Source organism: Lynx canadensis, chromosome B2 (assembly GCF_007474595.2).
Source record: "Lynx canadensis isolate LIC74 chromosome B2, mLynCan4.pri.v2, whole genome shotgun sequence".
Taxonomy (NCBI): Eukaryota; Metazoa; Chordata; class Mammalia; order Carnivora; family Felidae; genus Lynx; species Lynx canadensis.
This window is the reverse complement of record NC_044307.1, coordinates 115,850,081-115,876,480: the sequence shown is the minus strand read 5'-3', so window position 1 is coordinate 115,876,480 and position 26,400 is coordinate 115,850,081. Positions and strand designations below refer to the sequence as shown.

At 34.8% G+C, this 26,400-nt stretch overlaps 1 protein-coding gene across 1 annotated transcript in view; it reads left to right on the top strand.

The window, feature by feature from the left end:
• The window catches only part of THEMIS (thymocyte selection associated), a 180,126-nt gene that overhangs the window by 55,209 nt on the left and 98,517 nt on the right, over nucleotides 1-26,400 (top strand). Inside the window, exon 3 of the mRNA XM_030316302.1 lies at nucleotides 22,181-22,639. Within this exon, the coding sequence (XP_030172162.1) occupies nucleotides 22,181-22,639 (459 nt within the window). The remainder of the gene's footprint in view (nucleotides 1-22,180; nucleotides 22,640-26,400) is intronic.

Sequence of the window (26,400 nt, the reverse complement as noted above, 5' to 3'; positions counted from 1 at the left end):
ATTGTTGGCTCATATGGTATTTCTATTTGTAATTTTTTGAGTAACTTTCATTTTTAAAGGATAAGTTTTCTGTATACAGAAATGGTTCACAATTCTTTTTTTTTTCAATACTTTATGTCATCCCAATGATTTCTGGCCTTCATGGTTTCAGAGTAGAAATTAACTTTTAATCTTATTGAAAAATTCCATATACTTGATGAGTCTTTTCTCTTCTGCTGTTTCCAAAATTCTCTATTTGTCTTTGGTTTTCAATAGCTTGATCAGAATGACATGAAGCTTCAAGTTTATCCTATTTGGAATGTGTTGAGTTTTTGAATGTGTAGATTAATGTTTTTCATCAAATTTTGGAGGTTTTGGTCATTATTTCTTTAAATAGTCTTTTGAAGTCTTTCTCTTCTTCTTCTGGAACACACATTATTCACATATTTATATGCTTGATGCTGTCCCTATGTCTTTGAGACTCTGTTAATTTCTTTTTGTACTTTTTTATTTTTGTTTCTCAGAATGAATAATCTCAACTGACCATCTTAAAATTTGATTTATATTCCCTATTTGGTAAGACTTCATTTTAATACTTCCTTTTTAGTTCTTTAGACATAGTTTTCTTTATTTTTTGAAGACATTTAAAATAGCTTATTTAGAGTCTTTCTCTAGGAAACCTAATGTCTGGGCTTCCTCAAGAATAGTTTTTATTGATTGCTTTTTTCCCCTAGTGGATGGGTCACACTTTCTTGTTCCTTTGCCTGTTTCATAGTTTGTTTTTGAAAGTTGGATATTTTAAACAATATAATTTGGCAACTCTAGAAATTGAATTTTCTCCCCTCCTTAGGGTGTTTTGTTATTGCTGGTTGTTGAGTGATTTTTTTGAACTGTATATGTGAAGTCTGTGTTCTTTGTCATGTGGAGCCACTGAGTCTCTGCTCAGTTAGCTTGGTGGGCAACTAATGCCTGGACAGAGATTTCCTTACACAACTGGAAACAGGAGTTCTCCCAGTCCTTTTTGAGGGGCTCAGTGTTCATTTGGGGGCATGCCTTCTACACTCAATCAGGCAGGTAAAAACTCTTGTTTGTTTGCTCATGTAGAGCCTCAAAGTCAGCTGGGTTTGAGAGCTGAGGACTTTCTCAGGTCTTTCTTAAACATACATACAGTCCTACACATGTATGTGGTTTTCTAGATTACGAGGAATATATTAGAACTTTTCAACACTTTTTTGACATCTTATTTCTCAGCTTTTCCCTTTAAACTTTTTTGGTTAGCCTATTTTTTCCCCAACTGTTACACATCACCGCAGGCAGTCACAAAAATTAAATAATTATCTCTTATTGTTTTTGACACATGATCCCTAGGAAAAGTCTTTTCCCACTGAGTGAGCTCAAAATGAGATCAAATAAAGACAATGTTGCAAGTAGAATCTTCCAGGTAGTCACCAGACATGTCAAAAAATAACAATTCCCTGAGAATGAACTCTGAAAGATTTCCAGCTCCTTTCTGCCCCCTCTTGTGACTGCTGCACTGGGGGTTTTGCTATGATTGCAAGCTGTTAGTTTCACTATGAAGTTGAAAGGGATGGGGAGGGTGGAATACTGCAAGTTAAATTGTCACAGAGTTTGCTGTTTTTAACCAAGATTCAGCCATTTTTTTTCTTCAATACATGCTCCCCAGATTGCTGTAATCCTTGGGCTAATTTACAAAGTTCTTGAAAAAATTAATTCTGACCATTTGTTTTTTACCCAGTTACTCCATTGCTTTTATAAAGGAGGAGATAATTTTCAGAGGTCCTTATTCTATCATACTTGCTGCCATCATCTACCCTAGTATGATAAAGTATGTTAACACAGATCCTTAATTTCTCATTGTAATTTAAAAGTTTTGGTGAGGATGATCATACCCTTGGCAAGGGTGCCCATGAAGAGTATTTCTTTGTTAATAAAGATGCTCTACTCAGGGTGCCTGGGTGGCTCAGTCGGTTAATCGTCCAACTTCAGCTCAGGTCTTGATTTCACAGTTTGTGAGTTTGAGCCTGCGTCAGGCTCTGTGTGGGCAGCTGAGTCTGGAGCCTGCTTTGGATTCTGTGTCTCCCTCTCTCTCTGCCCCTCCCCCACTCACACTCTGTTTCTCTCTCTCTCTCTCTCTCCCTCTCTCTCAAAAACAAATAAACATTTAAAAAATTAAAAAAAATAAAGATGCTCTACTGAAAAAAGTTACCCACCCTTTGACCAGTAAATATGGCTTTGTAGATGCTCCAGTAAGTGGAAGGAAGCTCAAGCAACTGTCCAGAAAGGAAAGCTTTGTAGGGATTTGGTGAGATGCTTCCAGGGGACAAACTGGAGTTGATTTTTGCTAAGTGTGAATGGGGAGCTAAACTTGCGATATATATTGCTGGTTGCATTCTATGTTAGTGTTACATTTCCATATGTCTATTTTGTCACTTCAAAAACTGTTCAGTATATTAAAACAATAAAGAGCAATTATTTAAGTCCTTTATAGAAATAAACATACTGCTTTAGAAGTATAATTTTTCTTTTTTTAATGTTTGTTTATTCATTTTGAGAGAGAGAGAAAGAGAGCAAGTGGGGGAGGGACAGAGAGAGAAGGGGAGAGAGAATCCTAAGCTGACAACACAGCACCCAATGTGGGGGTTGAACCCACAAATGTGAGATTATGACCTCAGCTGAAATCAAGAGTTGGACACTCAACGTACTGAGCCACCCAGGTGCCCTAATTTGTTCTTTTAGAAGACAGCCATCTTGACTAAGACCCTTTTTCTGAGCTAGAAAACATGCCATTCTTGCCAAGCACAACAAAAATATATATCCTGATATTTGGTAGTGGATTACATTATCCCCATAGATTGATAAATCATATAATGTTTGGGTTATAGTGAAGTTTCAAATTTCAGATTACTTCCTGGAAAGATCTTTCTTTCTAATGTTATAAAGCATCAATACTAAATGCCTTCTCTTTAGACATAAGAAATTTCCTGGGAGGAAGTGTTACAAAGAAGAAATACATTTTTTTGGTAATCAGAGTCCTGCCACCCCCAACAGCAGGTTTACACAAGTGTCTCTAAACCATGTCCAAGAACGGTTGTGGTAGCATCTGTAAAACCACTGTTAAAGTTATATAGCCAGGTTGAAGTTTTCTGTTTGAATTTATAGGTCATACTCCATGAATTTTATCACTGTGTGGAATGATTTTGCTGGAAGGTGGAGGCATGTAAGAAATGTGATAGTAAAGCTTAGAGATAGAACATTCTCTACTACCCTACACACACTTAAATTAGAATCCTGATGATGTGCTGAGCACTGTTCTAAATACTTTTATGTATGTACATATTATCCATATGTATCCATATGTATTATCCATATGTATTTGTATCCATATGTATGTGTGTATATGTATATCTATATAACTAATTGAATTCACATTTACATATGAGAAAATAAGGAACTTGCCCAAGGCCAAATAGTTGTTAAGCGGTTCCATTGAATCTATGTTAGCACTCTCTGATATAATATAAAATATAATGTAAGACTCTACATTCATGTTCCTTCAAGTTCATTTATAGGGCTGTTCCAGGAGGCTTCAGTTCTTTGATACATGCCCACTCTAGAAAGCTCCTTTTGAGTGAATGATCTGAGAATTAGAGAAATCGCAAGACAGAAATCATAGTCTTTCACTTCTGCTGTTTTCTTTTGATCACACAAATGCTGGTGCATGCTAGGGGGAGACTGCACAAGGGTGGAGGAGGCAGGAATCCCTGGGGCCTCTCTTGAAGGCTACCTGGCACAGACATTTAAATAAATAAAAAAAGCAAAGCAAAACAAAAGGAGAGAGAGTTGTGAAATTAATTTTAATAAAATATCTTATTGAAAATATGTATCTAAATATTATGCTTTTAACATCTAATCAATATAAAAACTATTGAGATATTTCACATTCTTCTCATGCCAAGTCTTCAAATCCAGATGTGTTTTCTAACTCCTAGTACCTCTCGATTCAGGCTACGCTAGTTTCAAGTAGCCATATTTCAAATGCTCCGAACAGTGCCTCTAACAGTAGTACTGTATTGGAGAAGCACCAATACGGATGTAAACAGTGTAATTCCAGAGTCTGTGCTTTGAAGCACTTCTTGCTTAATCATAGAGAAAAAGTGAAATGATTTTTTTGTCAGCCAGCATCAGGGTTATGATGAAGATCCAAAGATGCCTTGGATATGTGGCATCCTTCCTAATTTTTCTGTCATATGCAGTAAGCATTGTAATAGTAAAATGAACTAAATCGATCCCTGTCCTAAAATAACATGAAATAGGAATTTTTAGATGACTTAGAAAGTTCACTAACTATAAAATTTCCTTCATATGTTTAATGGATTTAAATCATATCTTAAAGATAAGCTTCAGGCAGTGCTTCTTAAAAAGAATTTCTACAGGCAAATGGATAAACGGATTTTATCTGTCAGGTGGGCAGTCCATTCCTAAGCGCCATGCAGCTGCCAAGTTCAATTGCCACACTTTCATAAATGCAGTCAGTAATGAAGCAGTGAGTCCAAATGAAAGCAGCAGTTTATTTCTCATGGCACAACAGACAGCATTATCTTCATGCTTTAGTGTCCCCTCAGCCCCGTGTGTGTGTGTGTGTGTGGGGGGGGGGGTGATAATAGAGTAGGGTCAGGTGGGTGCTAAATGCACAGCAGAGGAACAGTAAGTTTAGGAAATCCCAGACATGGAAGCTGCTTCTGGCAAACTGGCCAATCTTTGCCCTCTAGGAAAACATTGTTTTTATTATCCTGGAATGTAAGAAACTCTTTAGGGAGGAGGAAGACGACTTTGCTATCCTAGAATGTCTCTCGGGAGGGAGATATTCTCTCACTTTTCTGCTGGTCAGGAAATAAAACCTCCAGCTTCTGAAGCATGTAGACGTGCCATGGAGAATTATCTTCCAAAATCTCTCTCTCTTCTGAACAGTAAGATTCTTTTCAAAATCATTTTAATTATAAATGTGAAAAGTACAGAAAAGTATTAAGAATAATCAGTGGCAAAAGTTGGATTAATAATAGAATTATATCTTCAAAAAATTCAGATTAAATGACTAAAATTTATGAAACTGTTTCTTTTATGCCTTATCAAAAATAGTATGTTCACTTTTTCAAAATGAATTTTCCCTTTGTTTCATTTGGAAAACTATGTGCTTAATTGTAGGCAACATATAATATTACATTCAATGGCCATTCGTTATATGTTTTATGTACCATTGAAATGACTAGATCTTTCATGTTTAGCCATTTTATGATTGTAGGTATCTGTTTGACTAAAATATCAGTTTCTAAAAGGACCTAATAGGAAAATTGTTATGCAAAAAATATTTAAAATATATTTACTAGATTTATAGTTGAATAACCTTTTTATCTTTTTTTTTTTTTTGAAGGATTTCTGTTAAAAGAAGCAAGATATAGTGCAGAAATTGCTCCTATTTTCCCATCTGGATGTTATGATCACATAGGATTCAGAAAAGCCCTAAATAGGGCTTCTTGCCTTTTGGATAATTTGCTATTCAAGGGATCATGGGATATTCTTCCAAATTTTCTGGGTCAGCCTCTCTTAAGGCTTCTCTTCCCACTGTGCTCACTTAGGCAAAATAAATTGAGTTATGTCTACTATACAAAATATTTTCCTAAACAAAAAAGGAGTATTCTGCATATACTGTACAAGAAAATCTGAAGCAATCTAAATGCACAAGAAATGCAGGTTTTTACATTAATTTTCAGTTCCTTTTGGGGGGGGCTCTTTTTCTTCTATTCTTTAGTATGCAATCAAATTACTTCTCTAAATCCTTGATCTTTGGATAACTAAAATGTATATTATCTGGAAGATAAGAGACTTTGCAATTCTAGGTTAAAATGTTCTTTTCACTCACCTATATACATTTTATCATCAGCCCAGAAGTCTGTCAGAAAGATTATTTTAAAATAGGCTTTTTTACAACTGGCATTTTTCCATAAGTTTTCATAGTATTGCTATCTTATGTACATCTTCTAAAAATCTGTCTCATCACATTTTGCTCTTACCATCCTCTTTTCTACATGCATAATTACTCTAAATCTTTTTCTGGTGTTATTTCAATGTTATCACCATAGAGAGACTCTCATGAGAAGAATCAGATTGTCCTTAAAACATTGTCTACTCAGGTCTTCAGTTCCTTGACTCTCTTAACTGAACATTGATAAAGCACACTACTATATTTTTTCATAATTACATGCTGGTGATTTAGAGGTTCTGCCATTGGAACAAAAGCTTTTTAAAAATAGACTTTATTGTGAAGAACAGCTTTAGGTTCACAGAAAATTAAACAGAAGGTACACAGATTTCCCATATGCCCACTACCCCCACATATATATAGCCTCCTCCATTATCAATGTCCTCTGACAGAGTAGAACTCTTGTTATAATTGAGGAAACTACCTGGATGCATCATAAACACCCAAAGTTCAAAGTTTACATTACGGTTCACTCTTGGAGTAGTACATGGGTTTACACAAATACAGTGACATGTCTCCATCACTATGGTATTTACAGACTATTTTCACTGTCTTAGCAACCCTCTGTGCTCCTCCTGTTCATACTTCCTCCCTTACAACTCCTGGCAATCACTGATCTTTTTACAGTTTCCAGTTTTGTCTTTTTCCAAAATGTCATACAATTGCAATCATGGCATACGTAGCCTTTTACAGGTTGGCTTCTTAAACTTAGTAATAGCGTTCCATGTGTCCCCCATGTCTTTTCATGGCTTGGTAGCTCATTTCTTTGTAGTGCTCACCAATATTGCATTGTATGGATGTACTACAGTTTATTTATCCATTCACCTACTGAAGGACATCTTGGTTATTTCTAAGTTTTGGCAATTGAATAAAGCTGCTATAAACATCCATGTGCAAGTTTTAGTATGGACATAAGGAACACAACTTTTTAAAGTAATAAAATGTATTGATTTTTTTCAATTTTACAAATACCACATATATCTTGTAGAACATTAGAAAATGGAAGAAAATGCAGTGAAGTAAATTAAAGTTCCCTATAATCTCATCACCAAAGCTATCTTGCGTGAATCAGTTTGATACATTTCCTTCAATTGTTTTCCAGTATATTGTACATGCACATACATATAGACATATGTTTTCATATAATGGGAAACAGGCCTGTTTCTTTTAAAAATTTTTTTAAATCTGTATTTATTTTTAAGAGAGACAGAGTGTGAGCAGGTTAGAGGGCAGAGAGAGAGGGAGACACAGAATCTGGAGCAGGCTCCAGGCTCTGAGCTGTCAGCACAGAGCCCGACTCAGGACTCAAATTCAGAAGCTCCAAGATCATGACCTGAGTGGAAGTCGGATGCTTAACCAACTGAGCCACCTAGGCACCCCTGAACAAGCTTGTTTCTGAGGCTTTGCCCATGTGATTAAATACTCTTTAGAACATGATTTTTATTTTCTATATAATAGGAAATACATTCTATGTAATAGTTTTTCATATACATATACTGTAATTAAATCCATCTATGCTATTACAGGCAGCTTTTTAACTCGAGTTTCGTCTGCACTTCTGTTTATTATAATAATTTCATGTATATGAAATTATGACTTCAGAAATAAAAATGTTTTATAGGTTTTTTTTTTAAGTTTATGCATTTATTTTGAGAGAGAGAGAGAGAGCATGTGTGTGCATGCAGGAGCAGGGGAGGCGCAGACAGAGAAGGAGAGAATTCCAATCAGGCTCAGCACTGCCAGCCTAGAGCCCAACTCCGGGCTTGAACCCACGAACCCAGATCATTACCTGAGCCAAAATCGAGAGTAAGACACATAGAAGACTGAGTCACCTATGCATCCCATTTTTAAAGATTTTGATGTGTATTGCAAAATCATATTTGATAAACAATCTGCCAGTGTACTTTCTACCAGGAACTAATGAAAGGACCAATTTAACTGCTTTTTTGAATCTACGACTTAACTGTTTATCCTTTCCCCCTCCGATTTTTAAAAAATAATGACTTTATTGAGTTATAATTTATGTAGCATAAAATTCGGCTGTTTAAAGTATACAATTCAGTAGCTTTTAGTGACCCTGTCTCAGGTTTTGTTTTGTTTCGTTTTTGTTTCTTTTTTAGCAACATGAGTTTTAAAAACCTTTAAAATCCTAGAAAATGGAGGGCCTGACACAGGGTGGTAGAAGGTTACACTGTCAGAAGTGCAAGTGGACAGGGACCCTGGGTGGCTCAGTAAGTTAAGTGTCTGACTCTTGGTTTATGGTTCAGGTCATGTTCTCATGGTTTCATGAATTCGAGACCCGCATAAGACTCTTTGCTGACAGGGGCGCCTGGGTGGCGCAGTCGGTTAAGCGTCCGACTTCAGCCGGTCCGTGAGTTCGAGCCCCGCGTCGGGCTCTGGGCTGATGGCTCAGAGCCTGGAGCCTGTTTCCGATTCTGTGTCTCCCTCTCTCTCTGCCCCTCCCCCGTTCATGCTCTGTCTCTCTCTGTCCCAAAAATAAATAAAAACGTTGAAAAAAAAATTAAAAAAAAAAAAAAAGACTCTTTGCTGACAGTGCGGAGCCTCCTTGGGATTCTCTCTCTCTCTACCCCTCCCCTGCTCATGCTATGCTGTCTCTGTCTTTCTCAAAATAAATAAACTTTAAATAAGTAAAAAAAAAAAAAAAAAAAGATGTGCAAGTGAGTTTACCAGGATAACAAGATAAAAAATGTATAGAAAGCAAATACATATAAAATATGTACATAAATATATATTTATATATAGAAGAATATATAAGCACAGTCATAACTTCTCAATTATAATCCTTTAGAATATGTAAGGATAATCTATTTAAAACAGCAAGGTAAAAGCATAGAACAACTAGACTTAATATCTTTACAACCTAGTATAAGAAATATTATAAGGCTTGAACTTATTATTTACTTATGTACTTACAATATTGTAAAAGCTTACTTATTCATTAAAAACAAAAAAGAAAAAAAGAAAAACAAAAAACATTTTAAGTGCTTGAATCAGAAAACTGAATATTGTGCATATATGTATATATATGTATCAATTACACATGAATTAATTTGTGAGATTAACACAATGGTAAACATAATTCCCATATTATAATCATAATTATTATATCATAATAAGAAAGTAATTCTAAGGTTCATGTGGGAGAATAAGCATGTGAAAATATTCAAGAAAATATTAAAAAGAAACCAATAAGGGAATATTTGTCCTGCTAATACTAAAGCCTATTACAAAGTTATAGTAAATTTTGCTGAATGTTATTTATAGAAAATAAAAAGCTGAATTAATGCATTAATAACAGTGATACTAATTATAGAAGCATCAAAGCAATGCTTTGAATTTGACTCTAGTGACTCTGAATTTAATATTCATTTATAGCTCTAAAATAGACCTTCATATAGAGTATTACTTTCTATTTGATGAAGTTGGTACTACCTGCCTGGGGTTAAGGAAAGTTATTTAGCAAATTATTGTAGTATGGTTATCAATCTAGGTAACAACAAATGAAATTGGATCATCACCTTAATACCACATAGCAAAGGAAATTTGAAGTAGAGGAAAAAGTTACATTTAAAGTAAAACTATTTTATTTGATACAAGTTTCAGATTATAAATATAATGAAAACCATAAAGAAACAATGTATTTTATTACATAAAATGGAATTTCTGCATGTCAGAAAAGTAAAGGGTAAAAAAAAAGCAGTTAATAACAAACTGCCACAATTGCAAAAAAACTAGATATCACTAAAATGTAAACAAAAAACCAATTAGTCTAGTAGACACTACTGGGAACCACCCATACAAATTAGTTTGGACACAATGTAAATTAAAACAATAACGACAACATTTCCACATATTTACTAACTAAGTTTTATAATTAAGATAATAAAATTGAGAAAGATATTATCAAATGGTTACTCTCAAACCCAACTGAAGGGTGTATAGAATGTTATAACCTTCCTCCTGGGTGTTGTATGGAAACCAATTTGACAATAAATTTCATATATTAAAAAAAAAAAAAAAAAGAATGTTATAACCTTCCTCAACATAAATTTGATACTCTGTTTAAAGAGCCATCTGCCACTCAATTGGCAAATGTTTCTTTTGTACATGTATAGAAATAGTGATTGATGGCAGAGATACACTTATGTCTTGGTCCCAGTCTCCTGGAACTAGTTGTCTGCCTGGAAAAGAGCCCTTGACTCAGTGATTGCACTTATTAGAGTGAACTCTAAGGGAATAATCATCTTAGAATTATTTGTAATAGCAAAATAATGGAATCAATTTAAATGCCCAATAGTGCAGAAAAAGACAAGTATACGTTCCTTACAACATACTATTACAGCCATTAGAAATCTTACTTGTGAAAAATATTTTAAAACGTGAGGTTTAATCATGGTTCAATGTTTAACGAAGCAAGTGGAATCCAAATGAATGTATATGATATAGTTTCAATGTTGTTAAAGCATTTCTATCTCTATCTATTGATACGTACGTCAAGATTTAAAAAAAATACCAAAATTTTAAGACTGGATGATCTCCTTGGTGTGTTTTAGTTCATCAGTTTACTAATTTCCTTATTTATAAAGTTAGGAAATATGAATACTCTTTATGTCATAAAATTCTTCCAAGAAGAAAAAAATGAAATGATCATTAAGTGCATACTACAAACATTGGTCTATAGAAACTACTCAATGATTTTAATTCTTTTTGTTATTAATCTTGTTATCTTAGAAAATTTAGAGGGGCTCCTCTGTGGCATGAGACCCAGTGTGGGGTTCTCATTTCAGTTCTGTTTTCCTTAGTATGAAAGTAACTCCCTGGCTTTGGGGGCAGTTAATCTATTATTCTTAGTTTTTGACGGTATTGTAAGTTTTCATCTTTTTCTGTCATATTCTGTGTCTCTTTGCAAAAGAAAGAGAAGCCAGGGACTTTCATGTCCAGCCTGCTAGACAGTTGATATTTAAATTCCTCTTGATCACATAAAAACCGTATAAAACTCTAATTCATTTATCTTCAGTGTCTAAAACGATCAACAAGAGCAAGTCCAGTCTCTCTGGTCTTTCCAGCAAGCGACAGTCTGGGCCAATCTCTGAATAGCCTGAGGCAGCTCCACAGGCATTTCCTGCACCAGATCTCCCAATACTCTAAAGAAACTCATCTGGGAACTTCTCAGAACTCTTGCTGACTAGGTATCAGGTCTGATCTTCTGTATGGGATCCGAGAAGCTGCTTTCCAGAGCCAATCCAGTGGGCCTCGTGGTGGACTAGCCAATTGAAGATCCATTGCCCATTTTCAAATTCATATTATTCAGGTTAGTTTTTTGTTGCTTAGTAATATGGAATCAAGAGGATGTGCCTAGGAAGAAAATGTTCCTTTTTATATGCTGGCGAATTTAGGGAAAAAAAGTTCAGTTTTCTTTATCGTGCAAATCAAAATCTATTTAAATCATAAGCTCTGAAATCCATTTAAAACTTATGGTTGCATCAGGAAATTATGTCTCTTCCTAATTTGAATTTAATGTAAACTGATTTTTAATTGTTTTGTATAACCATGGGTAACAGATATTTTTGAACACTGCATGGTAAAAATCAGCAAATATGTCAGACAAAGCACAACATTAAAGGAAATACTACAGCATATGTTGACAGTTATAGAAGGATTGCTGCTGTTTTCACCCTTCACACCAGAATAATTTTTTCAATATTTACCTCCCATGTGTAGAGAGGGAAACATATGGGGCTTTACATAATCGTAAGCATAAACAGGTGGCTACTTAGGTACATTTAATTTGCAGGCAACAGCAATACTGAAAAACGCAATCAGCGCCACATGGCTCCCCAACTCCTTCCACTAACAGTCCATTAGCAAAATTAAGATCATTAAAATAGAGGGAGGGGATACTCCTCAGTCAGTTGGCTTCAACCACCTTTCAGGGCCATGAATAAAACACATTTTCAAAAATGCATTGGCATTTTGCTGTTCCTTTTGTTCAAGGGAACTTCAGCAACTGTGTATAATGTATACCTCGTGAATAACTACAAGCAGCACAATATTTGCATGTAAAATTTGCTTACATCTCCCTGTAATCTGCTCATTATGGGCTTAAAATTATGGTAGTTAAATTCTAAGCAATTTATCAAAGCATGGGGTCAGACGGACTCCTCAAAGCAGCCTGGAAATATTTCCCCAAAGGCAGTCCACCTCAAGAGGTCACCTAAGGCTCATTTCCATATTCTAACACCCTGGCCAAATCTGTAGACATGATTGTGGCTGTGATTTTTTGCTCAGTCTCTTTCAGATGCTACATTGTAGATTCCATATATTTTGTCCCATCTAATGTGATACAGACTGGAATATTTATCTTGTCCTCTTTGACCATGTAAAGACTAATCTCTCTGACCTTATAATCATTCCACAAAGGTTTAGAATTCCAGAGTTAAAGAAAATGAGTAGGAAGAATAACTATTATTATTATTATTATTATTATTGTCATCATCATCATTATTTTGCCTTTTGGGGGCTTGCTATGTGTGAAGGAATGTCTAAGCATGTGATAGATGATATAATTTTCTCTGTTATATAGAAAAGGAAATTAACTGTAGTCCTGAGAGTGTAAGTTCTCAGGTTTACACAGGGATGAGAGGCCTGAAGCCAGAATTCAACCCAGGCTGTTGAAATTAACAATTAATATTTTTTAAACCACTCCACTTTACTATTGGGATAGTTGTGTATTGCTGACCCTGAAAATTCTGTTGCCTAAAATCATCACCCAAGGCCAGGAATAATATATGTGTAGTATTTTTGAAGAACCTCCTAAAAAGGCCTAGTGAGAGATTTTGGGGTGCCTGAGGTCTAGGGGGTTTCTTTCCAGTCCTGATGCCTCTGTGTGTGTTCCTATAACGCAAGGGGCATGCTCTGAAGAACTAAAGGGTCCAGGGAGCTGTGCTATTGCCAAGGTTTGTGAGAAGTTCTCATATTCTCTCTCCTCTTTGTTGCTCTTCCTCACTGCTTGGGAGAGAGAAAACTTTAGCATGAACAAGTATGTATGACACATTGTTAAGCTAAGATGATAACAGAGTTTTGGCATAGATGTCGAGTTACATCATTTGATTTCAAGACCTAACATTAATGTAAATTATCTGTTAAACACCCAAAATGTATTAAATATTACATAGTCACTCTTTCAAGGAGTTTAAGTGTTCCTGGGAAAGTAAGCTTTTTGCTTGTTTGCTTTTGGGTTTGTTTTTTTTTTTTTAATGCAAAATTTGAATCAAAAAGATAAACATCTAGATAAATTTTTAGATAAAAATCTAAAGTTTTTTGGGGGGGTTTTAAACATTTTTTTAAATGTTAATTATTTTTCAGAGAGAGAGAGAGCACAAGCAAGGCGGGGGAGGGGGAGGTGCAAAGAGAAAAGGAGACAGGAATCCTAAGCAGGCTCTAGGCTCTGAGCTATCAGCATAGAGCTCTATGTGGGGCTTAAACTTATGAACTGTGAGATCATCTCCTGAGCTCAATGGACTGAGTCACCCAGGTGCTCCATAAATCAGAAGATTTTATGATTTATTCTTTTTATCTCCAGGTAAAAGAACTGTTAAAAACTGCTAGTAGCAGTTACAGATAATTTTGATCCCATTGTAAATGTAAAGATATTCAAACACAGGAATTCTACAGTCTCAGTTAATCTCATTTAACATTTAACAAACATGGTCACTGTCTTTGATATGGCTCCCCCTCTCTCAAATACTCAGTAAATTACTATGCAAAATTTTGTTACCTTAAACTTTGACTTTCCTTCACATTTCTTGTTTCTGCCCTTCTAGCAAGGTTCTTCTGTCTTCTCTAAAGACTTTTGGGGTCACTCATTAGTTGCTGATGTTTACTAATCCTATAATTGGCTCTGAGTAATCTGGACAATTTTCTCACAGTTTGGACATTGTTATTATTATTATTAATTTCAATCCTTTGCTCAAGGATTTTGAGTTTTTGCTTTGATAATGTATTTTATGCACCCATTTCATTCTGAAGCTGAATAGAGGTACCAGAGCTAGAATTTCTTGTGGAAATACTGGATTTGGGATAGTCTTGAGAAAGATAGTTTTTGTAGGATATGCTGACCTAAAAATTATCTTGGAAATATAACAAAATGATAGAAAAGCCACAGGAAGCATGTAAAAAGGGAAATCTACTCAGGAAAGTATAAAATAACAGGGATGCTTAGGAATTTGACCGCAGAACAGAGTGCAGTTAAAATTCTTTTTTTTTTTTTTTTGTTAAAATTCTTAAAGAGGTGGAAGCACATGCCCACAAAAATAAATGAGACACACTTTGCATTATTGGCACAGAGATAAGACCCATAATCAAAATATACAGCAGTCTGCTTCCTCTCCAGATCTTCTTCACATAGCTCAGTTTATTAGAAAGTTTTGAACATACATCTTAAATACCTATTTATTCAAAATTGTGTGTGTGTATTTGACATATCCTTACCTGTATTTCAAAGGCAAATTTCTTTGTAATGATAGTGGACGTGAGTCCACATTTTAGTAACTTTGAGATGTTAAAGGAGTTTCAGCTACTTTTCATATTTCATTAAACTAGTCTATCATTGTTTTAGCTCATAACATGGCTGCAGAAAACGCTTAAGTGGGAGTAGAAATGTCAAATCCATCATTTCTTCGTTGTTCACCTGTGTTTGTATTAGTTTGTTTTCAATACATAGTTTCTTTGCAGGAAATGTTTGAAGGCATTTACCCATTTTGTGAGGATTACTTTCTTTAGAAACTACAATAATATATTCTGAACACCCACTTATATATGGCTGCGTGACCTGCAGCACCCTGGGAGTACGTGAATTTGTGTGGGCAGCACTGTCAATCCCTTCGCTTTGCATAATCCCTGGGCCTCCCCCAGAGGCCTCACCTACACCTACAAGCACCTGGCCATCTGAAACATGGACAGATGAGACTAGTGCCAATCAACATCTTAAATATCGGTGAAGTTCACTTTCTTATGTTGCTTGATTTTAAAAGTGCTAAGATTTTCTGTACCCAGAAGGAGGGTGGACATCCACCTTTGAAACCTTCCCTGTTAGCTAATGAAAGGCTGGGCAAACAATTTATCATTTACAATAATAATGAAAGATTGAAATGTGTAACTCTGTGATTAAGCCCTTGACCTTTGGAGACACAAAAACCTACTGTGTATCATGTGAGCTATGTGACGATAGAGGACTTATGGTATCTTTTTCAAACTTTCATGTCCTTTTTTATCTGTGAAGTGTTGGTGTTTTATTTGTAGCTACCTCATATTGCAATTGTGCAAATTAAATATACGTGTACATTTCTAGCACATTCTAAGCTGCATATTTCAATAATCTTATTTCGGGGCGGTTGTTTGTTTTTTCATTATTTTGTTTACTTTTTTTTCTTCATGATAAGTGTACTCTTTAATCCCCAGCACATATTTCCCCCATCCGCCACTCACCTCCCCTCTGATAACCATCAATTTGTTCTCCATAGACAAGAGTCTGTTTTGTGGTTTTTCTCTTTCTCTCTCTTTTTCTTTTGTCTGTTTGTTTTCTTTCTTAAATTCCACATATGAATGAAATCATAATGATATTTGTCTTTCTCTGACTGGCTTATTTGATTTAGCCTTATACTCTCTAGCTCTATTCTTGTTGCAAATGGCAGATTTCACTCTTTTTCATGGCTGAATAATACACACACACACACACACACACACCACACCTTCTTTATCCATTCATTTATTTTTGGACACTTGGGCTGCTTCCATAATTTGGCTATTGAAAATAGTGCTGCTATAGCACTCTCAACAATAGCCAAATTATGGAAAGAGCCTAAATGTCCATCAACTGATGAATGGATAAAGAAATTGTGGTTTATATACACAATGGAATACTATGTGGCAATGAGAAAAAATGAAATATGGCCTTTTGTAGCAACGTGGATGGAACTGGAGAGTGTAATGCTAAGTGAAATAAGCCATACAGAGAAAGACAGATACCATATGGTTTCACTCTTATGTGGATCCTGAGAAACTTAACAGGAACCCATGGGGGAGGGGAAGGAAAAAAAAAAAAAAAGAGGTTAGAGTGGGAGAGAGCCAAAGCATAAGAGACTGTTAAAAACTGAGAACAAACTGAGGGTTGATGGGGGGTGGGAGGGAGGGGAGGGTGGGTGATGGGTATTGAGGAGGGCACCTTTTGGGATGAGCACTGGGTGTTGTATGGAAACCAATTTGTCAATAAATTTCATAAAAAAAAAAAAAAAAGAAGCTTAACCGACTGAGCCACCCAGAAAAAAAAAAAAAAAAAAAAAAAAAAGAAAATAGTGCTGCTATAAACATAGGGGTGCATGTATCCCTTTGAATTAGTATTTTTATATTTTGGGGGTAAGTATCCAGTAGTGCAATTCCTGAATCATATGGTAGTTCTATTTTTAACTTTTTGAGGAACCTTCATACTGTCTTCCACAGTGGCTGCACCAGTTTGCATTCCCACCAACAATACAAGAGAGTTCCCCTTTCTCCATTTCCTCCCAGCACTTCTGTTTCTTGTGTTTTTGATATTAGCCATTCTGACGGGAGGGAAGTGATATCTCATTGTAGTTTTGACTTTTATTTCCCTGATGATGAGCAATGTTGAGCATCTTTACATGTGTGTTAGGCATTTGTATGTCTTCTTTGGAGAAATGTCTGTTCATGTTTTCTGCCCAGTTTTAATTGATTATTTGGTTTGGGGGTGTTCAGTTGTATAAGTTCTTTATATATTTTAGATTCTAACCCTTTATAAGAAATGTCATTTGCAAACATCTTCTCCTATTCCATAGGTTGCTTTTAGTTTTGTCAATTGTTTCTTTCTCTATGCAGAAACTTTTTATTTTGATGTAGTCCCAGTAGTTTATTTTTACTTTTACTTCTCTTGCCTTAGGGGACATATCTAGAAAAATCTTAGTATGGCCAATGTCAGAGACATTACTGCCTATGTTCTCATGAAGGGTTTTTACGGTTTCAGGTCTCACTTTTAGGTCTTTAATCCATTTAGAGTTTATCATTGTGTATGGTGAAAGAAAGTGGTCTCATTTCATTCTTTTTGCATGTAGCTGTCCAGTTCTCCCAACACCATTTGGTGAAGAGACTGTCTTTTTCCCATTGAACATTCGTTCCTCCCTTGTTGAAGATTAATTGATCATATAATTGTGGGTTTATTTCTGGGTTTTCTATTCTGTTCCATTGCTCTATGTGTCTATTTTTATGCCACACTGTTTTAACTACTACTTCTTTATAATATAAAATGAAGTCTGAAATTGTGATACCTCCAGTTTTGCTTTTCTTTTTAAAGATTGCTTTGGCTATTTGAGGTCTTTTGTGGTTCCATAGAAATTTCAGGATTGTTTGTTTTGGTTCTGAGAAAAATGATGTTGGGTATTTTAATAGAGATTGCATTAAATCTGTAGATTGCTTTGGGTAGTATACACATTTTAACAACATATTTGTTCTTCCAAATTATGAGCATGGAATGTCTTTCTATTTCTTTGTGATGTCTTGAAATTTTTTTCATTGCTCTTTTATAGTTTCACAGTATAGGTCTTTCACATCTCTGGTTAAGTTTCTTTCCCCTCAAATACAGTATTGTGATCATTTCCATGGTAAATATGTAAAATATGAATAATAGAATGTGTCTGTATCTAGTCTTTTGAGGTCTTTTGAGGACTTTCTTTTATATATAGCAACATATAGTGCCCTTTATCCTTTCAGCAAAGCACATGTAATCACTACTATCCTGTGCATTCCCCTGTTTGCCTGTTAAATGACTGGTTAGTGGGGAACCAAAGATTCCAGTGAGTCAATGTCCATAACTTTGTGCATAACATAGCTATATTACCACATACAACAACAATCTGGTGCTAATATTTTGCCCTTGGCATTCTTAGATGGTGGCTGATTCTTCCCCCCCTTTGTCATAGCTTAGCTCTATAGAGCGAAATTTCAGTCAGGGGTATTGCCTGTGGCTTTTGTCCTGTAGTCCACTGTGGAAAATGCATATATATTTCATGCTGGACACTTCCCACTAACCTCTCAACAGATCATCCTGCTTGACCTTAACAAAATAAATAGTGTGTTTGAGTGAGTGGGAAAAAAATTTTTACAGTGGTTACCAAATGTTAATTTTTAATCTCTTAGATAATACAGGGAAGAGGGAACCATAGGATGTGGAATTGGGGATGTGGCAATTAACGACTAGAATACATCCAAGCTTTTACAGAACAGACTATCTGATTATTTACACTATGTTGGGCCATTACTTTCAGAGAATTAGTAGGCAAAGTTCACTGTAAGATTCCTTATCTCAGGGATGGAGGGAATACATTTGGTTCGAACTTGGAAAGCAAGCTAGAGATTAGTCTATGAAAAAGATTGTGAAATCTTTATAATGATTTTGTGTATATTAAAAAATATTGTTATATATAGTTGGAAATTTTAATTTTTAAAATTACACCCATTTATTGATGATAAAAAAAAAAAGTAGAAAAACATCTGATAAGCATAAATTGTACACAGTGAACCAGGAAGTTATTCTTGCTCTTCTTACGCTGGGTAAGAAGAAGAAGGGTCTAGAAAGGGAAGACTGGCTCACAAGACCCATATAAATAGTTTGCCAACTTGAATAAACGTGTTTTTCTGAGCAATGTCCTTGTACGTTATATGCAAGACAGGGAGGCAGCCTTGTGTGGTGGCAAAAGCATAAGACTTGGATGTCAAAGGTCTGATTTGAGATTCTAGAGCCATGACTATGAAAATCATGACTATTTTTATATCCTTCAATAATAACGTTTGTTTTATTGTCCTTAAAGTATTTTTGTCAGGATAAATGATTCATAAAAAAAAAATCATTCAAGGGGCACCTGGGTGGCTCAGTCAATTGAGCATCCGACTTTGGCTCAGGTCATGATCTCACAGTTTGTGAGTTTGAGGCCCGTGTGGGGCTCTGTGCTGGCACCTAGGAGCCTGGAGCCTACTTCGGATTCTGTGTCCCCATTTCTCTGCCACTTCACCGCTCATGCTCTGTCTCTCTCTCTCAAAGATGAATAAACGTTAAAAAATTTTTTTTAAATCATTCAAACTTGTAAATTTCTAAACAAATTTCAGTTATTACTGTTAGTATTAATAATACTTGTGGATCATTAAGAACTGGTTAAAATTATAAACTCTCCAAAACCTTAAGACTCAGAGAAAAGATCTTAAGGACTAAATTCACTTGGGGTGCTTGGGTGGCTGAGTCGGTTGAGCGACTTCAGCTCAGGTCATGATCTCGCAGTCTGTGAGTTCCAGCCCAGCGTTGGGCTCTGTGCTGACAGCTCAGAGCCTGGAGCCTGCTTCAGATTCTGTGTCTCTCTCTCTGCCCTTCCCCTGCTCATGCTCTGTCTCTCTCTCTCTTAAAAATAAATAAAAACATTAAAAAAAAAAAGACTAAATTCACTTAAAGCTGACTTTCAATAGATCAATTAATTGTACTTCCTTATAATTTTTGTTTCTCAAGTGCATGCTCTTTATGGATAATTTTTCTTAATTTAAAAATAATAATATACATTTTAATAGATGACAATCAAATTTGGAAATTGAAATATATTGTCTTTCTGCTTCCTAGCTTACTTTATGAAGGTTACACACTGGCTTATTTTATAATTACCCTAATGATCATTCAGCTTCTGAAATGTGTGTTGTTTTTTTTGTTGTTGTTGTGGTGGGGGTTTTTAGTTTTTGTTTTTGTTTTCTAGGAAGCAAATTATATTTTGTCCAGTGTAAAACTTTTGTACTCTTTGTGAATAAGATGTAAGAAAATTGATGAAATTTAAAGCTTATGGTGCTTCAGTTTACTGTGAAATATATATATATATATATATATATATATATATATATATATTTGACATGGTTTATATGGTATTTAGTGCTATTTATAAGGAAGAACTCTTTGGATTGACTACAATAGTAGATGAAGAAATAAATTAATCGAAGTTATTTTCCTGTTTCTACCACTTAGTATGCTAAACTGTGTACTTAATCATCATGTAAGGGAAACACACAGAGATTCATAGATAGATTTTTCTTGCAGTAGAGACATTCAACAAGACAGCTCTGAAGTATGTGATTAACTTGAAATAATGGTGGCCCTTAGGGTTCCAGGCTTTTTCTACTTCATAACATTTTAGGTCTGTTATTACCTTAGGTGAACCCAATTCCCCAAGAAAGAAGATGCTGAATTAATTCTTCTGTGACTTATGTCATCAATATATCTAGGATAGAAATAAAACTATGTGTCTCTACCATTTATGAGATTCTCGTAGCTATTTTTTTAACATTTCACAAAAATAGCTGAATTTTCTATACCGTGATAATGATTGTAGACTCAGAAATCTTCATGTATAGCCAAGTAAGATTAAACATATGTGTGCACGTGCATACACATGCATACATGAAAATTCATTTATTGTGCAGAATTCAAGAATATTCTTTTATTGGATTTTCTGTGATACAAGATATAATAAAATAAGAAGTTCCTTCAAAGTAAATGTTTCTTTGCCTTACTGTCTCCAAGCACAACATACAGTGAATGAACCCTAGTCAATTTCTGAAGCTTTGCAGGACAGATTGCACATGCTACCTTACTTACTGCCAGGATGCATCACACACACTTGTTTGGAAGTTTATTTCTAAAAATAACCCAAATCCTGTTTTTGTTTGAGCAAAGATCAGCTACAAAAATAACTGATCGTAAATCTTTGTGTAGTAACCCAGAATAGACATGAGACATTATAGTCTGGTTAATAATGATTTGATATATAGATGAATTTAATTAGAACATATTTATTGACTAACTATTAAACTATTTTTCCAAGCTATATTGAATTCTAGTAAGATTGTCTAATTGTCTAATGAGTATCTACTAAGATAATCTCACTATCTTCTTAGTTTGTGCTAGTGTATCATATTATCGTTAGTTTCGTGTTAAGAAGGCAGTTACCTAATTTTTGCTTTGCTCATATTTTCTCTGGAATTTTTTATAATCTTTTCAGTAAATACATTTCCGTAAGTGCTACAAAGCAGATGTGCCCATAAAATAAAAGTAATTCAAAGAGGAGAATTAAACATTCAAGCTTAAAAAGCTATACCTTAAACAGTAAAAATTTCATCATATTAGTGACTGTCCTAATAGTATTAGAGGAAGAAATTTTTAATAGTGAAACAATGGCAAAATTGCAGAGGCAATCAGAAGAATGATATATAACCAAGAGTATCAATCCAGAACAACTACCTAACCAGGCATTTTCCAAGGAGAGTTATATGGTGCACCAATATATCATGATATAATATGTTATAATTTATTATGGATCTTTCCCCAAGAGTTTCATAATAAAAGAAATTTGCAAAATCCTGCATGTTACAGTCTCTTCTTGTGAGTTACAATGCATCTAAAGTTTCTGAGAAGTCTTTAATTGGAAGTATGTAGGTACTTTTTATTGTGGTAAAATACACAACATAAAATTTACCATTTAAGAATGTACAATTCAGTGTCATTAAGTACATTCATGATGGTATATAACCATCACCACTGTCTAGTTCCAGGTATATAACTTTGTAATTGTTAATTTGACCATGAAACAGTTTTCTCCTGAATATCTTTTAATTTTGTTAGGTTCAGGAAATGTATTTATGGAAACACCAACCTAATCCAATCCTCCCAATTTAAAACTTAAAAACAGAAAGTGTGATCTTGAGAGATTAAATGCCTTCCTCAAGATCACACACATAGTTGGTATACAGCCAGTCAATATCTCATTCCTATTTCCCATTTCTAAGAACAGAGGCTTTTCTATTTCAAGATATTTTCCCTTGTTTTTACTTATGTTGCCTGGATCTGACAATCCAGTAATCTACAGACAATACGTTACAATTTTACCTAGAGTATTCAGGATTAAAACAGATACATCACTTTTTAATAAAGGACACTGCACTTGTTTTGTAACTCTCTCACTGTGATTTTCTTATGAGAACTTGCCTTGTAGGAACTCTCTTTAATTTGCATAATTCTTCTGTTCTTAGGTCTTTTTAAGATTGTGGCTGATAAAACTCCATACCTTACTATGGAAGAAATTACGAGGACCATTCATATTGGATCAAGTAGACTAGGGCATCCTTCCTTCTATCATCAGAAGGATGTAAAACTAGAAAATCTCATTATAAAGCACGGTGAGCAAATCATGCTCAACTCAGTTGAAGAGATCAATGGAGAAATAATGGTGAACTGTGGAGTGGTAAGGAATCATCAAAATCACTCATTTACCTTGCCTTTGTCACAAGAAGGAGAATTCTATGAGTGTGAAGATGAACATATTTATACCCTAAAGGAGATTGTCGAATGGAAGATACCGAAGAACCGAACACGAACTGTGAAACTTACAGGTTTTTCAAATAAGTGGGATTTAACAAATCCATTTCCTAAAGGCTTTTACGGTGCTCTGATTCTCAAGCCTGTTTATGAAATTCAAGCTGTGATGAAATGTAAGTATTCACTAAGAATGATGCTCTATGGGGGCACCTGGGTGGCTCTGTCATTTAGTGACAGTCTTGGTTTCGGTTTAGGTCATGATCTCACAGTTCATGAGATCAAGCCCCTTCATGGAGCCCCACATCCGGCTTCACACTGACATCGCAGAGCCTGCTTGGGGTTCTCTCACCCCCTCTCAAAATAAATAAAATTTAAAAAACAGAATGATGCTCTATAAGTATGAGCATTGTGGGGTTTGGGAAAGAGGCTCTTTAAAGTTTGAAGAATGGGACACTGTCCTGACTTGTCTTTTGAACCTGCTGACAGATTCTCATCTATAAATAAGTAAACCACTTAGTTGGTACAAGGATCAAATTGAATAATATATATAAATATATATTGTAAATTGTGTGGTGCTATCCAAATGTAAATTGCTGTAATTTTCAGATGCAGACAGATTAACCTACTAATTCATTTCTATCTCTGTCAGTTAAACATGGTCAGAAAAGAACTACTTTTTAGGATAGAGTTTAATTTGTTTGAAAGGGGCTTTCTTGTATGGACGTGGCCTACAAAGTGACAAAGATACAAAGTTCCTTTAATGTATTCCTTACTAGTATTTTTGTGATGCCTTTTCTTTTTTTTCTTTTTTTCTTTTTTTTTTCTCAACTACCCATCACTGGTCATAAATCCTATTAGCTGAAAGTCCCTCTGACTTAAGGGAAATGATGTGACAAAATAATTCACACATAAGTATGTTTTAATATGTAATTTAGATAGGATTATTTGCATTTAAAAATAGGAAAAGCTCGAGAGAGCATTGTTACCCTAAAGGAATTAATACCTTGAGTTTTCAAGGTATTGCATGTGGAGTTTTCAAGATTATAGCACATGGAGCAAAGAGTTCTGTATTTGCAATCAAAGTCCTGGATTCTAACGTTGGGTCATTAACTTTGGTAGGTGGTAACTTTGGGTGAACCATTTAAACTGTGTCTTTGCAAAGGGGATAATGATACCTCTTTTGCCTACCTCTTAGAGTTGTTTTGAGAATGAAATAAGATGGTATTAAGGTACTATATACAATACACGAGAAAAAAAGTATGTAAAAATGTTTGGTCAAAGGTTGTCCCATGAACATCTCAAATTCTGTTTATCTCTGTTCCTATACATATTGTTGGTCACTTATATAAATATGAAAAAACTTATGTGTTTTAGAACCACATGTTAAATTATGTGGCATGTTAAGTATTTAACTAGAAATTGATTAATTCATCTGAATTAAAGGTACAGGTAAGGAATTTCACTTAAGTAGTGATTATATTTTAATACTACAAAAAATTGAGACAACAGCATGTTCATTTTTTAATATGACAAAAAATGGAAGTCGCAGCAAATTTTAGACCTCACATTAGTGTTTTGTTAGCTATCCCCAAATGTATAATTGAAATTGATAATTGAGTTTTCCTCAGTTTTCATAAATAATGAATATAGCATTTTCTCATTTTTAAATTTGTTAGTTTTTAAAAACCACCGACATCTCCTATCACACAGCTGCAAATGTAGACCAACCCACAACGTAAGCATGTGAACAAGGTGGTTACTGAGTTCAGTGAATTTAGGTCAGGGGTCAGCAAAGGCTTCTGTGAGGAAATGGCATTTAAACTAACACCTGAATGACGAATAGGAGCTGATGAGGCAAAGAAAGAGGGAACAGCATTGGAGGAAGTGGTAACAGTCTCCAGGAAGGCAAATAAGCAAGATATTGGAGCTCCAGTGCAGCTGATATGAGAAAAGAGAGGGCAGATTGAGACAAATATCAAAACATACAATGGGGTCGTGGAATCAGTCATGGAGAGTCTTGAAATATATGTTAAGGAGTTAACGTCTTTCCACAGGGCAAATTAAAAGGGTTTCAGTGAAAAGGACAGGGGCAGAGTCATGTAGTAAGGCTATTGGATGTGCAGTAGGGTATTGGGGGCTTAGTACAATAGTGATATCAGTGGGACACTTGCTCCTACTGGGTATTTAAGAAGTACAACCACCAAGATTTGGAGGTCTTTTGGAAGGAGGAAAGAAATCAATCTGATTCCCAGGCATCTGACTGGATCTACTGGTTGGCTGGTGATGCAATTTACTAAATATAAACATTGACAGATGAGCAGGGCGTTATTAACAGAATTGTTTAGATGGACTTATATATTGTTTCATGCTAACCCAGGTCCCAGAAGAAAGCCTTTGGTTAAAATAAAGACTTTTCCAAAGTTTTTTGGTCCAATTTCCATTATTTAATGGTATTGAAATTGAATTTTGATTTAAATTATTTTGGATCTTTAACTTCTTAGGGGTTATTTTAAACATTAGTTCTTTTTGTAAGGCAATTTCAGGACAGATGCTGTATGGGACTGCTTTGCATGTATACTGACTGCAGAATATTTCCTAGAAATAGAGGATGGTTGTCCAACACAAAAAGCCCAGTTTTAAAAATTGTTGTAGACATTTTTCTTCTAAATATAAAATGTAGACTATTTTTTAAAATCAGTTGTGGTCTTGTTTTACGTTATTCTTTCTTATATTGAAGATTCAAACTTGCCTTGAATACAACAGTATATTGCTTGCTAAGTTACTTGAGTGTCAGGCACATTTGAATACCCTCCTGTCTCAAGTCCTTCCTTTCTAAAGTGACAAGAAAAAGAATAGGTCTGTGTCAGGGATAGAAAATTTTAGAGAAACCTTAGGGATAAAAGCAAGATGAAAAAGATCGAGAACCATAGGAAGTTTTGAAATATTGATTTGCTAAAAGAGAACATAGTGAATAGAGAAAAGAAACAATATAACATATTTTATTCCTGGTGCTAGGTTTTTAATATGTTATTGATGTGAAGATTCAGGCATCGTAAACAAGTAGCAGGGCGTGTTTAAATGAAATATTAGTTCCTGGAAACTCTTGGTCATAATCCCCATCGCAGGCCTGAAGCCCCTCTGATTCTCACTATACATTTCATGATTTGTAAAAATTTCTTCCTCTTTGAAAATTAGATACAAATAACCACCCAAGACCTTTAACTACTAGTCTTATATAAGTAATAGTAAGATCTGTTTGGCCTTTCATAGGAAGATAAAACTCATATTAGTGTGGCAAATGCATAATATTTACAAATGAAAAATTGAGCCAGCTCTTTTGAGTTGCTTCTAAAACTCAGAAGTCTTGCAAGTTAAAACTTGTTAATTGTGCTGTGTTTTGATTTGTAGATTGATAATTATTTCTCCCCTAATGAAAATTCTGAGTTGAAAAGCTGCCTTTCATTTTAAGAAAGAAACCTCAATGCCTTCCAAAATGTGAGGGTACAGGTTTTGCTGAGATATATGATATATTAACTCATTTTTAAGGAGAGGGCTGACATCACATGAGCAGAAAGATGGTATCAGAAAAGCAGCGTCTGAATATTGTATAATAGGTGATAACTCAATAGCAAAAAAAAATACATTGATCTTTTAGTATTCTGAGACTTCCTTTTTCTTTCATTTTATTTTTAAAAAATAATCTCAATTTTTATCAAAGTCAAAAAGTCAAATAGTGGTAAAAGGACTTATTAGTGTGATTAGCACACTTGATGCCCTTGACCATTCCCAAATTTTCCCCACATTTTGCTACTTGGAGGTAACTACTTTAAATATTTTGTCCTTGCTTTCTTGTATTTGCATTTAAATTTCCAAATAACTAAAGATACTGCCTATTTTATCAGGTCAATGACTTTATACAGGATGGAAGGACACT